This window comes from Diorhabda carinulata, chromosome X (genome assembly GCF_026250575.1).
Source record: "Diorhabda carinulata isolate Delta chromosome X, icDioCari1.1, whole genome shotgun sequence".
Taxonomy (NCBI): domain Eukaryota; kingdom Metazoa; phylum Arthropoda; class Insecta; order Coleoptera; family Chrysomelidae; genus Diorhabda; species Diorhabda carinulata.
Window position 1 is genome coordinate 21,324,713 of NC_079472.1, and position 15,645 is coordinate 21,340,357.

At 30.1% G+C, this 15,645-nt stretch overlaps 1 protein-coding gene across 3 annotated transcripts in view; it reads right to left on the bottom strand.

Moving 5' to 3' along the window:
- Positions 1-15,348, bottom strand: part of LOC130900957 (Krueppel homolog 1-like) — a 34,732-nt gene extending 19,384 nt beyond the window's left edge. Inside the window, exon 1 of one of the 3 annotated variants that reach the window (XM_057811980.1) lies at positions 15,036-15,348. In XM_057811980.1, the coding sequence (XP_057667963.1) occupies positions 15,036-15,075 (40 nt within the window). In that variant the 5' untranslated portion in view covers positions 15,076-15,348. Of the gene's footprint in view, positions 1-7,103; positions 8,645-15,035 lie in introns of those variants that run through there. The other 2 variants (XM_057811979.1, XM_057811982.1) reach the window with 2 other exon arrangements.
- Between the last annotated feature and the right edge of the window lie 297 nt (positions 15,349-15,645).

Below are 15,645 nucleotides of genomic sequence, written 5' to 3' on the forward strand. Positions count from 1 at the left end.
TTTTGTCGACGGCTGCGATGCTGGTCGTACGACCTTGTTTAAACCCTGAGTAGAATCTAATTTAGCTTTTATATTGGTTAGGCTAAATTCTTTTGAATTGCATCACATAACGATTGTATCACTGAAAACGTTCACTATTAATGGCTGCCAAACAAATACTAAACAACGTGGCGTCTTCAAACTTGAAACATATGCTGTACAGATTGTGTACTTTCTAATACTGTGGTATTGTTCAAGCAACTACCGCCATCTCTAGGTCAGGTCAGGTCCTTGTGGAACCATCCTCAGATGTTTAAATTTTAATGTGGTGTGTTGTTTTCACACTCACACCTTGTAGGTTAGATAAATATATGGCAATATGAAATTAGTGTTGTTTATCCAATCTTGTATAAATTATTAGTGAAAACCTGTTTTTTTGAGAGCAAACTGGTTGCGAATATCCACAATAATTGTATGCAAATAAGTCAAAATAACTAAATAGTTTGTTTACGTCAAACTCTCAAATTTTTTTAGCAATAAATCTAATACAAAATTATATTCACCAATCAAAATACCTACTAAAATTAATGGTAGTTATAATTTTATTTGTTCAATTAATAAATATTTTAATTTGTTTACCAAGAAATAAATAGAAAATTGAGTGGTTTCAATTTGAAAATTTGACGTTTTTGATATTTTTAAAAATAACTCCATATAAAAATATTTCAATACGTCAGTTAAATAAATAAAATTCGTCTTTTACATTAATGATGATTTTGTATTATTGAACAAAATAATTCTGTTGAGTTGGCATTTCTGGAAATGTTAATATTCATACTACCATTACACAATTACACTGTTATCGTCTTCAAACCCGTAGGTAATCTTGAGTCTCTGAAGATGATAACTTGGTTATAGAAACGCGCGTCAGAGAGTGTAATCGTCAGTTTTGGTATAGTCGTAGAATAAACACTGTATTCTGAACATTCTACAAGAGGTTAACACACTATACGGAAGATTATATTGTTCAATTGAAGAATAGTTAATTGTTTTTATTCAATGATCCATGAACAGTTGTTGTTATTTTGTTATGTTGTTATTTTCACCACACGAAAATTAAATGACGTAATTCTAAAAGAAAATTGGCTAAGGTCAAGCGTCCGATTTAATTTCAACCACTGCAAATTATTAAGAAAGGCTATAAATAGATTTTCGCTTCATTTTAGCTTATATATAATATGTTGACTTGTTTTGATACTTTACGGCAGGCAAAACGTATATATTTATCCTGTTAGGATATTTTATATCACACAGTGTTGTCAAACGCACCAAAATAAGAGACTTTGTTAGAAAATATCATAAATTTGTAAATATAAGAAAGAGGACTGGATAATAGAAGCAGTAATAACGAAATAAAATAAACTACATACTAAACAAGTCCATAGGTATAGATCGAAGTGGAAATTAAGTTGCACAATATAATAAATACCAAAAATAACATAGGAAAATGAAAATTGGATATTACAAAAAAAATGTAGAAGAGATAGAACAAATAAAAAAACAAGAAAAAATAATAGGAAAAATAAAGAAAAAAAAGTTGAATTGATATAGATACATTCACTGCATGAAAACAGGCAGACTTATAAGAAAAATTATGCAAGCAAAATGTAAAATCAAGATAAATAAACGTAATCGAAAAGAAAGAGCATAGAGAATAAGAAAGGTAAAACCTTAGATGGAATAAAGAAATTGATACATTGACATAAAATGCAGGATTGAATCGGCCTGTGCAACTTTCCAGAAGATCAGTTTACTGTTTTGTAACGATATTCTGAAGCTAAAACTGACACAAAGAATGATTAATTTTATATTCTATCTGTGCTGTTATATGGAGCAGAAGTCTGGACACAGAAGACCGCCACAATAAACCGTATGGAAGCATTTGAATTTGGTTAAACAGACGAATACTAAGAATATCATGCAAGGAAAAGAAGCAGTCTCAAACAGAGCAAATGCAGTTCATAAACAGTTAAATGCCAAAAACTCGATAATTTCCTCAGATGCCTAGGAAAAAAACAAATCTCCTGGTTGAAAAACATCCGGGAATGATCAGGCATACATAACGTTGAACAATTGTTTAGAGTGGCTGAAAATAGGGATCAGTTTGCTATTGTGGTTGCCAACGTCAGAGGGACCTGACAAGGCACGATAAAGAGGAAAAACAGCAGACAAGATTGAAATAATTTGGTAGCGTAATCCTAGGGAAGAGGTTTTTGCAGGGATCATTAGAATAATATCTAATATCTTGACTTCTATACAGCTAGATTAATCGATTAAGTTGCTCAATTAATGACAGAGAAAGACAGAAGAAAGGGAAGATAATCTCTTCTAGGGGTTGTAATACAGGATCAGTTGATACCAAATAAATATACCAAGCTTGAGCTTTCATTACTCAGTAAAAATCTTTGTTTATGTCTTTTGTGCATTTTCAATTGCATTGAGAAATTGTTGCGCAACCTTTCCAGTTTATATAGTAAATAGACGATAAATTTTTACCTAGTAGAGCGGTTACAAACCGGAGACAACACCGACTGCCTGTGACAATATTGATAATTCACGAGGTGTCTACTTTCCTCGTTAATAATTCTACATTATTTATTGATCTATATTTCAATTATTAACATTACGAACAACTTTATTGAAGTTTCTGATCACCCGAATATAAAAAAGTATTATGCGAATTCAATAATACTGAAGATGACCAGAGCCCAGTTCGCCCTGTGACTGTTTCAACTTCAGAAACAGCGACCAAAATTAACCAAATTGTTCGTGCAGATCGTCGAATGAGCATCCGGATAATTGCCGATAAAGAAACTATTAAAAAAATTTCACTCGAAGAATTAGACATGACAAAGTCTGTGCGAAATTGGTGCAGAAAAATCTGACTCCCGACCAAAAGCTCTTGCGTCAACGGGTCTGCTCAGATTTCCTTGAAAGGTTAAAAAAAGACCTGCTTTGAAGATCCAATTTGAGTCGACGGAAGCGGTAAAGCCAAAAACGATTAACTTTTTTATTGTAACTAAAATTCTAAGTTACTTTATGCCATTATGACTGTAATGAGGTACAGATGCGGTGCCGTTTCGTGTGACTTAGCCTTAACGATATCTATTTAACTAAGCAATAAATAGGCTCTATTACGTTAATTTTTAGATGTTAAAAATCGATTTTATAAAAGTATTATGAAGCGATATCTATTTAAAAGTTCTAAAACATCTCCAGACTCAGTTTAAAGGAATAAAAGAAAGTTTATTTCGTAACTGGTACAAACCAGAAATGTCTATGCGACCGACAAAAAAAGAGAAAGTGTACTGTGTGACTCGGTTTTGTTTATTTATCCGGAATTATGTTAAAATATAAAAGTCGTGGAAATGTACACATAACATTGAAATCATATTATAAACAAATAGACTCACGCACGAGATTGAAAATTATAATTATTATTATTCAATACTTATATAAAAATAGTAACTGTTTTACTGATATGATGACAATAAATATGGAATATAATTGTTAAAAGTATCAAGTTATGAAAATAATTATTTAAAAATACTGATTGTTTATTGATTTATACTGCAAAAAAGATCTTAACAAATATTGTATCTTCAAAGAAAATTATTGGCTCGCTATATAAATGGGTAAATATTTTTCTCGAGTATTTTCAACTAAATGTTATTAAACTTTTATAAATAAATAGAATAATCGTTTTCTAATTTTAGGAAAGTGATAGGCCTAATAGTCATAGGTATACAATCTTGTTTATAAGACTTAGTAGGGGTACAATGACCCACGAAATATTTATTTACTGTCTCTTGATACCTATTTTTGGATTCAACCTAGTTTCATCGACATGTGTACAAGAATCACAGGCGGTCCTATCTGTGGTATTTTATGTTTATATACAGAGTGAGTTTCCTGCACGATTTTAATAAATTTTAGTTTATAATAATGGATCTTATTATTCGGTTCACAATGTTGACATAAAACAACCTTCAATCGATGTGTAATCCAAATTGCCGTGAATAAGTTCATTATTACAGTCGCTTTAATCTTTGCACTGACCAATACATTAACTCTTAGTTTTAAAAGCGAAAAAAGCTCATGATAAAATCTGTCTTTGAACGTAATTTACTGAATTTAAAGATAGTTTACAAGTGATAAAAGCTATTTAAATATGATTCAGTTAGGCACGAGAAACTTCAGGACATTTTCAACTTTGAACAAAAACAGATAAAATATTGGAGCACTAGAAACTATTTAAGAAACTAGGAGAATGGATAAGCTTGTTTTTTAACATATCATTTGGCCGTGGCAATTAAAACTGTTCGTGTTTTGTTTTGACCAGATTTAGCACTTCACGTTCTTTGCTAAGTAAAAATATGTTCTGAGAGGGAAAAAACATGGAATCAAAGTTGTGATGGGAAATTTAATTCACCTTTTTTTATTATAAGCTGTAGTTGGTGGATGTTTCGCATAAGATCTACGAAAAATTTTATTTGACAAGAAAAAAACATAGGACGTCTAGGTGAGATTAAATTTAAAAAAAAATCATTTCCAAGAATGAGAAGGCTTGTTAAAGAAACTGGTATTAAAGAATATAGATAGTGGATTGGAGAAATTATAGGAAAAGTTCAACTTCTAAGAAAAATCCAAATCAAATAATTCACTTCGTTATTTTTGTGTCATCTTTTGGAATCGATACAAATTTACTGAATATAATCTAGAATTTATTGACTTGTTAGATCCCAATAACAACGTGAAATTTCAATTATTACACAGTATATTCGGAATTAAAAGTCACCAAACCCAAATAAACACTAAAAGCACTAAAACTGTAGTTCGTTTTGCAGGACCGTACTAAGGTAACATTAACTCGTAGTATAAAGTATTATTATTATTAAGTATAAGTTTTATTATCTTTTGGTGCTTTATAAGGGAAATTGACATTATATTAATAAAATCAAAAATTAAAAATCAAATTATCTACACTACAATTACACTGTTTACCTTCATTCTCTGAAGTCGAAAACTTAGTTATCGAAACGAACGATGGACATTGCAATTAGTGTAGTGTTAGTACTAACAATGTGTTCAAATTGATAAATACATATAAACATACTATTGATGAATAAATGCAGTTTTCCCTTTCATCAGAAAATGTATCGGTAACAATATTTATTATTAACAGTTCAACTTGAACTGTTATTACATTTTTTCTGGGCAGGTAATAAAGAAAAAGTTGATAAATTATTCAATGATTGAATTAAAAAATCAATTGGTGAAAAAGAAGTACCAAAAAACATAGAAACCTTGAAAAAAATAGTGAGGCTTATTATGCTTTACTTAATGTAAAGATCAATAGAAACAAGATTCCTTACGAAAATAGAACAAAAACAGATAGAAGAATAAGTGAAACATATACAGAAAAACTAAAGGTAAAACCAGTTAGAAATACGATATAATTTGAAGCACAATTGAGATGGTTTGAAAACATATGATGATTGCCCGAAAATATATTACATAAAGAACATTGAAATAGAATATAGTAGGTGAAAATTATAGAGGAAGACCAGGAAAAACATGGATTGATAATATGAAAGGAGCAGCGGAGCCAAAGGGGATATAATGGGAATGAATAAAGATCAAGAAGAAGATAGAAAGGCACGGATAAAAAATCCCACATGAATTTTATTCCAGCTATACTAGTAAGTCCAACATCAAAAAATATACTCAACTCAGCAACTTTGAATGTCTCGTTACAATTCAACTGAGTTATATGTGAACTTTATGTTGAAAATATTTCCCTTTTATTAGATATTTTTGTCAAAATGTGTGGCCTTGTCCTACAATCTTGAATTTCGTTAATGGTTCTTGGAAAATTACAGTATAAATCGCAAAATATTTGGTATTTTAATATCCATTTATTTTGGACAAATTTCTATAAAAAAATTAAGTTTATTCAAGTACGAATAAAACGTTTGGAATTTGTAATAATATATTGTATTAATGTGAAATAACTAGAGAAAGAATTTTAAAATTTGACTATGGGGATTTAAGGCACCAAAACGAGTATCTTGTCCAAAATACTTTGGCAATTTTTGCTTTAAGATATGCGTAGTAAACAAGAAAAGTGTATAAGTAATGTTAATCATGTTTTTCATGGCAAATAAATGGCAATAATATTTGTCACACTTCCTGAAAAAAAGGAAGATTTTTAACTCTATAAATAGAATCATAAGATCGGCAGCATTGAAAAATAAAAGTTATGAAAAACCTATTTCCAATATAATTGAGGATGTACTCAAAATTCTATAAAAAGACACAACCATTGATTGTTGTTTGGACTGGTATATGAATCAACAATTATTATATTTAGATATTTCTATCTTGAACAAAGAAAAGTTTTGAATAAATAATTACATTTTAAATATGTTATTTTGGCAGTAGTATGAGTTATTTATCGATAAATCAGCTTCGTTAGAAATGGGTATAAAAGCTTATAAAAGATGCGATGGAAGGTCTTGGTTTTAAATATAAGACACATAATGTATGATTTTTTTAATAGAACCTTATATTAACATTAACATAAGTTGAAAAAAAAATAAGAAAAAAGCCATAAAAACTTATATACGAATTCAAAATTTTTTTTTCATTATTTATTGTACATATGAAATTATCACTAATAAGAATAATAACCTCGTATATATGAGTTGGTAAAACATTTTTTAAATTAAAAAAAATGGGAGAGATATGAACAAAATATATTTTCATGAATTACCCTTCGAAAATAATAAATATAGAATAAATTTGTGGAATAATTACAATTAATATTAATTAAAAAAAAATATTAACATTATATAAATAAATTGAATTCAAAATATTATTGATAGATTTACATATTTGTACCAGCTTTGAAATCCTCGTAAAATATTTATTATAACTGCTTTGTTATTTTCCATACAGTTATTTTTCGAAAACATGTTCAACAGCCCAAGTTGAATAAACTCAAAAAGCAATTGATCAAAATACCTGACCAACCCAAAACGAAAATATTAAAAGTATCTTACCGTAACGTCCCCCGTTAACGGCCCGCCTCTGATACAAAATCTTTTCCCAAACATTCATACTGAACACCAATACTAAAAATGCACCAAATCGAATCAAACTTCCCTATATCAACATATATTTAAGCCGAGTCGGCAACGTCGCATTGGCGACACGAGGCGAAAGGTGCATCGAGGCGAAGTACCGAGGAATTTGTTTTGAACGACCTCGTCGACATACGCAAATCCCCCATTGAACGTACACGAGTTACCGACCGTAGTCATTCGCCTCCACGTGGAGTTCCGCACCAAGTTTTTTTCAACGATCACCGACCTCGACAACCAACAGAGACGTAGGTCGTGCTTAGGTCGCGTCGCTTCCACACCCCGCGCTACGAACTCCGCTCACTGGATAAATTATTATGTATTTAATATTTTCCTTCTGCAATTGTTTTTTCAATTTGTATAAATGCAATTTTATTATCGTTGACTTGAATGGGAATAGTTCCATTCAGAATAAAATATATAGCTTATCAAATAGGTATTTACTGAAATTAAATATTTATAAAAACTTTTCAAAATAATTATCCAACAATAAAATTTGTTTAAAAATATTTCAGAAATTGTGTATTTTAATTGAATCGAAAGTATTAAAGCATCTAATCATTGTTGTTCGTTTAAAACTATATTCCATTTCTGGCTTTATTATAGTAAATAGTTAATGAAAAAAAATGAGATATAAATAAAATAAGACGAAAAATGGTTCAAATCAATTAATTAAAGCCCACAACTAAATCCACGCAGTGAAAGTTTATTTTTGAGTAAAAAATGAAACCCTTATAAAACGGCCTTAAAAAACATTAAAATTTAAAAATAAAGTACTATTACCAATAAAAAACTAATTAACAATTTTCAATAATGATAATTAAAATGAATATGTTACTTACAACTTTTCGTGTTGTCCTAGGACCGACTATAAAAAGCGTTTATTCCTAAGTGGATCATTCCATACAATTTTTTTAAAATCACTTCAACAAAATCGACTCTAAATTCAGTTAGTTTAATAGAAGAATTAGCTAACCGACTATTTTTTTAAACTTAGCTATTTTAACAACAAAATTCTTTTTTAGACCACCTTTTAGATGAGCCAAAATCAAACTAAATGTTTTACCTCCTTGCTACTCGGGTAGGCGATCGTAGCCGATTGCTAGTCGATTTTACGGCTCGTCTCTCCCCGCAATGGCCTACTGTGGCACCAACTCGTGTAGCCGGGCACGTGGAGGCGAATGACTAAGGCGTTCAAATCTCCGGATTATTTTTCAGTGATTAAATGTGTTTTCGTAAAGTTGATTAGCGTTTTTTTTTTATAAAAAATATTTTTGCAGATAGGCGACCTTGTATTTTCGTATGTGCTGCAATAGCTCGGTTTCGGATGATAATCTCGATAAGATCGCGAGGTTGTCTCTTTGCAAGAGATGTTTAGTGTTGGGACCGGTCAAGATTTGAATTAGTAATTTTGTGGTGATGCGCGATATATTTGGGTGTCTAGGCGAGACTTAACTGCGCTGTTAATACATAGTAGAACAAAAAATTTATAAAAATACACACCGCACGTGGAGTGAAGATATTACATTACATGAGAATATATACTCAATTACGTATGTACTAACAGACCCTGATTCTTAATCTGTTGACTATGTATGTTACAGCTGAATCACAAGAATACCATAGAAGAATAATCTTGATTTAAACGTTATTAAAATTATATATTACTATATACAAAGCGTTTATGAAGTCTATAAATTTATAATCAAGCGTTTTTTGGCTCTAGAAAATCGAAAAATTATCCGATTTCGATGAATTTTTTTTCAAAATCTTCGTTTTTATGGAGGATTTATGAAAAAAATATTGGAAATATCTCACCTGGATATTTCACATAGTTTTATGGCTCTAAATGTGGTCATAAATATACTTCTTGAGATATAATCGTTCATAACTTTTGTACAAAGCATCAAACGCAGTTTATATATTTTTTTTGTTAATCTACGAAAGAAAACGGATATTTTGGAAAAAAAATTGAAAAATGTTTGTTTTCTTTTTCATTTTGTATCTCACTTAAAGATTTCATATGGTTTTTTGACTTAAAATGTTTCATAAACGCTCTAAAAAATCGAAAAATCATTCGATTTCTATATATTTTTTTAAATCTTCGTTTTTATGGAGGATCTATGAAAAAAATATGGGAAATATCTCCCCTGGAGATTTCATAGAGTTTTATGACTTTAAATGTGGTCATAAATGAAAATTGAAATAATCGTTTTAATAATATAATCGTTCATAACTTTTGTACAAAGCATCAAACGCAGTTTATATATTTTTTTGTTAATCTACGAAAGAAAACGAATATTTTGGAAAAAAAATTGAAAATTGTTTGTTTTTTTTTTTCATTTTTTATTTCACTTACAGATTTCATATAGTTTTCTGACTTTAAATGTTTCATAAACGCTCTATAAAATCGAAAAATCATCCGATTTCGATGAATTTATTTAAAATCATCGTTTTTACGGCGGATTTATGAAAAAATATATAGGAAATGTCTCACTTGGAGATTTCATATAGTTTTTTAAATGTGGTCATAAATGAAAATTGAAATAATCGTTTTAATAATATAATCGTTCATAACTTTTGTACAAAGCATCAAACGCAGTTTATATATTTTTTTGTTAATCTACGAAAGAAAACGAATATTTTGGAAAAAAAATTGAAAATTGTTTGTTTTTTTTTTCATTTTTTATTTCACTTACAGATTTCATATAGTTTTCTGACTTTAAATGTTTCATAAACGCTCTATAAAATCGAAAAATCATCCGATTTCGATGAATTTATTTAAAATCATCGTTTTTACGGCGGATTTATGAAAAAATATATAGGAAATGTCTCACTTGGAGATTTCATATAGTTTTTTAAATGTGGTCATAAATGCACTTTTTGAGATATAATCGTTCATAACTTTTTTACAAAGCATCAAACACAGTTCATATATCTTTTTTGTTAATCTACACAAAAAAAGAAAATTTTGGAGAAAAAAAATTGAAAAATGTTTGTTTCTTTTTCATTTTTTATTTCACTTATAGAATTTTTTTAAAAATTCTCTGTTTTTCACGTGAAAACTTCATTTGATTATTTGGAAAAAAGTTATCAACAATTATACGCCAATGAGTGCATTTTCATAAACATTTAAAGCCCTGTAATCAATATAAGTTTTGCATTTTTTTATTCCCATATTTTTTTTTCGTAAATTCGCCGTAAAAAAGAAGCTTCAAAAAAACCCAACGAAATCGGATGATTTTTCGATATTCTAGAGTCAAAAAACGAGGGGACCGCGAAAGTAAAAATTATCAAAAATCGAAACCCTGCAATCGCAAGTCATTGGCAAAAAAACTGAACAGGAAATTGTATTTCTGTTAGTAAAATGTTGACCTCACCCTCCACCTATACACATCTCTGTTAACAACAAACAAAAATTCTACCTGAAAATGGACACAAGTGATAAAGCCATTCAAGCGGTTACCATATTGCGACAAGGCAAGAGATAGCGAGAAGTGGCCAGTGTGCTGAACATGAGTCAGTCTGTTGTTTTCATAGTTTACTGTCATTACCAAGAAACTGGTAACTTTCATCGAAGCCGCGGTTCCAGAAGAAAAAGTTGCACATCCGAGAGAGATGACCGATTCATTGTCAACACGCTTAGAAATTGGAATCTCACTTGTGTTCAAGTCCAACAAGACCTCAGATAAATACTAAATATTATTCACTGTTAATTATAACCATTTTTCATTGTTTAAGATTCCTTTATAATAAAGGTAAGACTAATGGTTTTCAATTGCTTAAATCAGAAGAAGAATGGAAGCTGCATATATATTGTTAGAGAATTTAGACCACAAGCGTGCGACTTGAGTCGATTTTTTTTGCTCAATGAATTATTCCTGGAATGAAGAGCTTGGTGCAAATATTTAATTCCTTAAATTAGCAGTGTAGACTCTGAGCCAAAAAGACATTACATTATTCACATTCTACTCTATAATTAACTGTCCTTTTGCAAATGATATGATTTAGTTCAAATTGAGCTGATATGATCAGCTTAACTAATGTCACTTTGATATGGTGGGTCAAATAGATTGACAAACTAAAACATTCATTCAGCTCATTATATTCTAACCTAAAATGTCAAACATAAATAATAAGCTGGAGTTATTTCCGTAAAGCAAAGTTTGGTGCTGATTCGGTATGAGGTAAATATTTCAATTCATCTAATTTCAGGACACTCTCTAACTAAAATGAACAAATCATTTCATTTCAGAAGATGAAGTTTTATGCCTGGATTTGTCTAGCCGTAATAAACAATTGAATATACCAAGACAAGTTTTTTACTCATTTTGTTATATTAATATTTCCGGTAATAGTTGTGCATAGTTGTATATTACAGTTATTTTTGTTAATTACTTCTACAATTTTTCTTCCTCGTTCCAACTTGTTATTTATGTTGTCGTCGATGTAACATTCCCAAGTACGGCTGGTTTTTTCACAGCTATAATGTCACCGCTCCCGCTCAAGGTTCATTGTTTATTAACAATAATTACAAAATAATAATTGCAACAATACTAAACTAAAGAAAAGTGGTGTAACTTCATTCGAGCCCAGAGAGCTATTACCAATCAATTTGGTAGTCATTGTAAATAATATTAAATAGATATAATGTAGATAATTGAAAACTACATCACAATGATCAAAAAAGAGGCTTTCATCATTTCTGTTTTAATATAAAATACTTACTACCCATCAATTTAGGTTTTTAGGTAACAAAAAATTAAGTTCTGTTTTGCGCTGATATCAGTTCCCAAAGAACTGAACTTATCCACCTCCTTAACAGTTTATTATGCTCTTATTGAGTCGCATCTCCAATAGGCCCTTCCCTTGCAGGGTACGTGTGGTGCGACTCAAATTGAGCGAAACTACAGAAGAGAGCTGTTAGAAATTTTTGGACTAAACAGCAGGGCTGACTGCCGGGACTTTTCCTTCCTTATTTATCTTTGAATTCGTTTGCCTAATTCGGCTATCCACTTAGGAACGCGGAACACGACCTTTACCTACCTACTCTGCGTTCAAAATTAATCAGAGGCTCAATATTTTACAATGCAAAAAAATGCACAATGACTTGTCAATTGAAATCAACTCGATATTAGCTTTTCCCGCAATGTGCAATAATTTGAGGGCATACTCGTATTTACTGGAAAGTGCCTTCTACTCTCTAAACGACTTCTAATAATAATATTCGATTTCAGGAATGCTGTATACTGGTTTAATTTTGCTATGTACTTTGTTATTCTTTGTGGTTTTCTTCTGTATATAGAAATTTTATTATATTTCGTTATTTTTATGTTTGTTTTTTAGTTTTTATAAGGTTTTGTCTAGAAATTGTAACAATTTTTTGACAATAAAGCATTTCTCTCTCTTTCTTATTTCTTTTTTTGTTTCATTTATGTTTCATATCCAACACAAATATATTGTTGCACATTTAGATATTTTACTCCATATTTTGTCAAGAATACGTACATATACATATGCCCATATTTCGAGTAATTTCTTTACATATAAATCCGATCCCCAGTCATTCCGGAAAAAATATAAAAAAATCAAGCTTCACCCTTTAAGGAATTTAGGTATTATTTTATACATCTTCACTACCTGTTTGTTACCTGCCCAAAGAACCACCTACTCGCTGATCGTTCTTACCTGTATTGAAGACATGCACCGAGAAACTTTCACCTTTTATAAAATAAGGAAGGTCTGTCCGTTGTAGACTCTTTGGCTATTGTTTTTTGCTCTTCCATCTATTTCTTTGAATTTTTTGTATAACCGTGTATCGGTTTTTGTGGTATTAACGCGTCGGTATCTAGTTTCAAATATAAGCAAACAGCGACATAAAAATCAGTGGAAAAATGACCGTTGCTGATGATATGATGTCATTTTACAGGGACACCCTCAACTATCTAAAGATAGAAAAAATAAATTTTTTAATCGATTTTTCAACAACTCTTTGTTTAACTCGATAAAATTTATGGTTTAGGAGATATGTTTAGATCGTTGTACATGCCAAGGAAACCGTTCGCCACAAAGAGACCTTCTGAAGAAAATTGTTATAAATTGTAATTATTTATTGAAAATACTCATAAGAACTATTAAAACATTTCACAGATTTCTAATTGAAGTGCATACTGTCGAACATCGTGTTACTTACATGAGGAATGAATTGAAATATAGAAAAATTTAGTTGGTTAGCCTACAATTTATAAAAAAAAAAACTATAACTAATGTTCGAAGTGGGCACCTTGCACTTCTACACATTTCCGGAGTCTACAGAGGATATTTCTTTGAACTTGGAAGGGCATTCCAAGATTCTGCCTTTCAACGTCCCAATGGAAGTTTATTCTAAAGTTCATTTCATTCCTTGTATTGCATATACCAAGTTATTAAGGTATTCCCAGAAATAAATTCATTGTATTTAATTCAGGGAAAGGTGTGTAGTACAATGTCTATTTATTTATTCATTTGTTCTCCAAAAAACCTTTAATTGTCTTTTAATACCTATTTTCAATAAATAATTACAATTTATGATAATTTTTTTAAGAATGTCTCTTTAAGACGAACGGTTTGCTTGACATGTACAACGATCTAAAAATCTAAATATCTCCCAAACCGTAAATTTTATCGAGTTAAACAAAAAGTTAAAAAATCGATGAAAAAATGCATTTTTGCTATTTTTAGGTTATACAGGTTGTCCCTGTAAAAGTTACGGATTATTAACCATTGAGTATAAGCCTCTCCTGGCATAATCAATCCTGGTCAATATTCTCATAGTATTCCATAGATTATTTAATAGTTGTAGTACATTACTAGTAGGTATATTCATTTCCAAATTTGGTAATATTAATCTTTAGTCTCAGTAGTGATAAAAAATAGTATAAAGTCTTCGTGGATAACTAGTTAGAAAAACACTTGTTCTATTTTTAAATTAATATCCACTTATACTTTAATATACTACATCTCATACGTGTTTTAATTGCATTTTATGTCACTCTGTAGAGGTATATATGATAATTAAACGTCGCAATCAGTTATCAATTTGTTTGGAAACATTTCATTCGCGAACGATCGATCTATTAATTTAATTACTACAAGCAGTTCAATAATAAACAAATACGTTATGAAATGTTTCACATTTATAAATGAATGTTATTTAAAAACCTGAGATAACCATATAATAGATTGCGAGGGTTGTAAATAGAACAGTCAACAAGAGATTATTATGTTACTTAATAAAAATGATATTTGATTAAATTGAAAACAAAACATAATTTCTTTATATTGTAAACAAGGTCGGGAACTACTCATGTCGGAGACAAAAATTAAAGAGTGCATAGCAACAGTAATATAGTAATTTATACGTTTTACAATTTACAAGGTTAAATCTAATGAAAAATGTATTATCAAAGATTTAAAGCATTTAACTGCATGATACTAAAAGTATAAAAACTTAGACTCTCACTGAAGTGGTTGATTATTGAGATGTCAACAACCCCCCAAGATAGAATAAAACAAAATCATGAAATGACTACAGAAATTCGCTACGATACAATCAAAAACTAAAATGTACAAGACTATAAAAAACTATGAATTACAATAGGACTTTTTGGAAACTATGTTCGGGTTAACCTAATCGTCATCTGAATGTTCGGAAACTAACCCTGATTACGTTCATTGTTGTTCGGAAACTGCTAAAGGGTTGTTTCATTTGTTTATGGTTCTTTGAACTTATGACGACCACACCATGTGGCCTTGCAATTAAAAATATTCAATACATGTAAACAATTCTACGAACAAATTTCCTTAATATACCTGATCCAAGAAATTCCAAGTAAGCTTGTCCAAATAGCATACAATTAAATTAATCCTCCCTAATATACTTGACTTTGGGAAAAACCAAAACCTTCTACCTGCTCTTTGTTCCATAATTACACGAACCAAGGCGATGCATTTGGAATAGTGGAGATATTCATTCTGTCTCGAGACCTCCAAGATCTCCAAGCGAAGCTCCGCCGTTTCCAGACACTAAGTTCGCGCCACGAGTTTAATCTTTCGACGTAAATATTTTTATGCCGATAGTTTTTTTGATATATTATAGTAAGTTTAAGTAATCGAACTGTTTATTGCACTATCTCTTAGATTTACGGTTTTTATACTTTCGGCATATCAGCATAAAAATAGCTTTTTAGTTAGTGCAAAATCCGTGAGAGGGGGCGAAATTGATAACTGATCAACAACAAATATTAAACATCTAGAATCTATTATATAACTAAATAAATTACAATGAATAATTAACGCTAAAAAAATTTCCAGTAGATCATGTTTTAAATTTGAAATCTTCACCGTAAATTGAACTTGACGTTCGGTAACTGTGATCTAAATCTCGTTCTGGGTTAGGTTAATCAGCTAACAGGTGATCCAC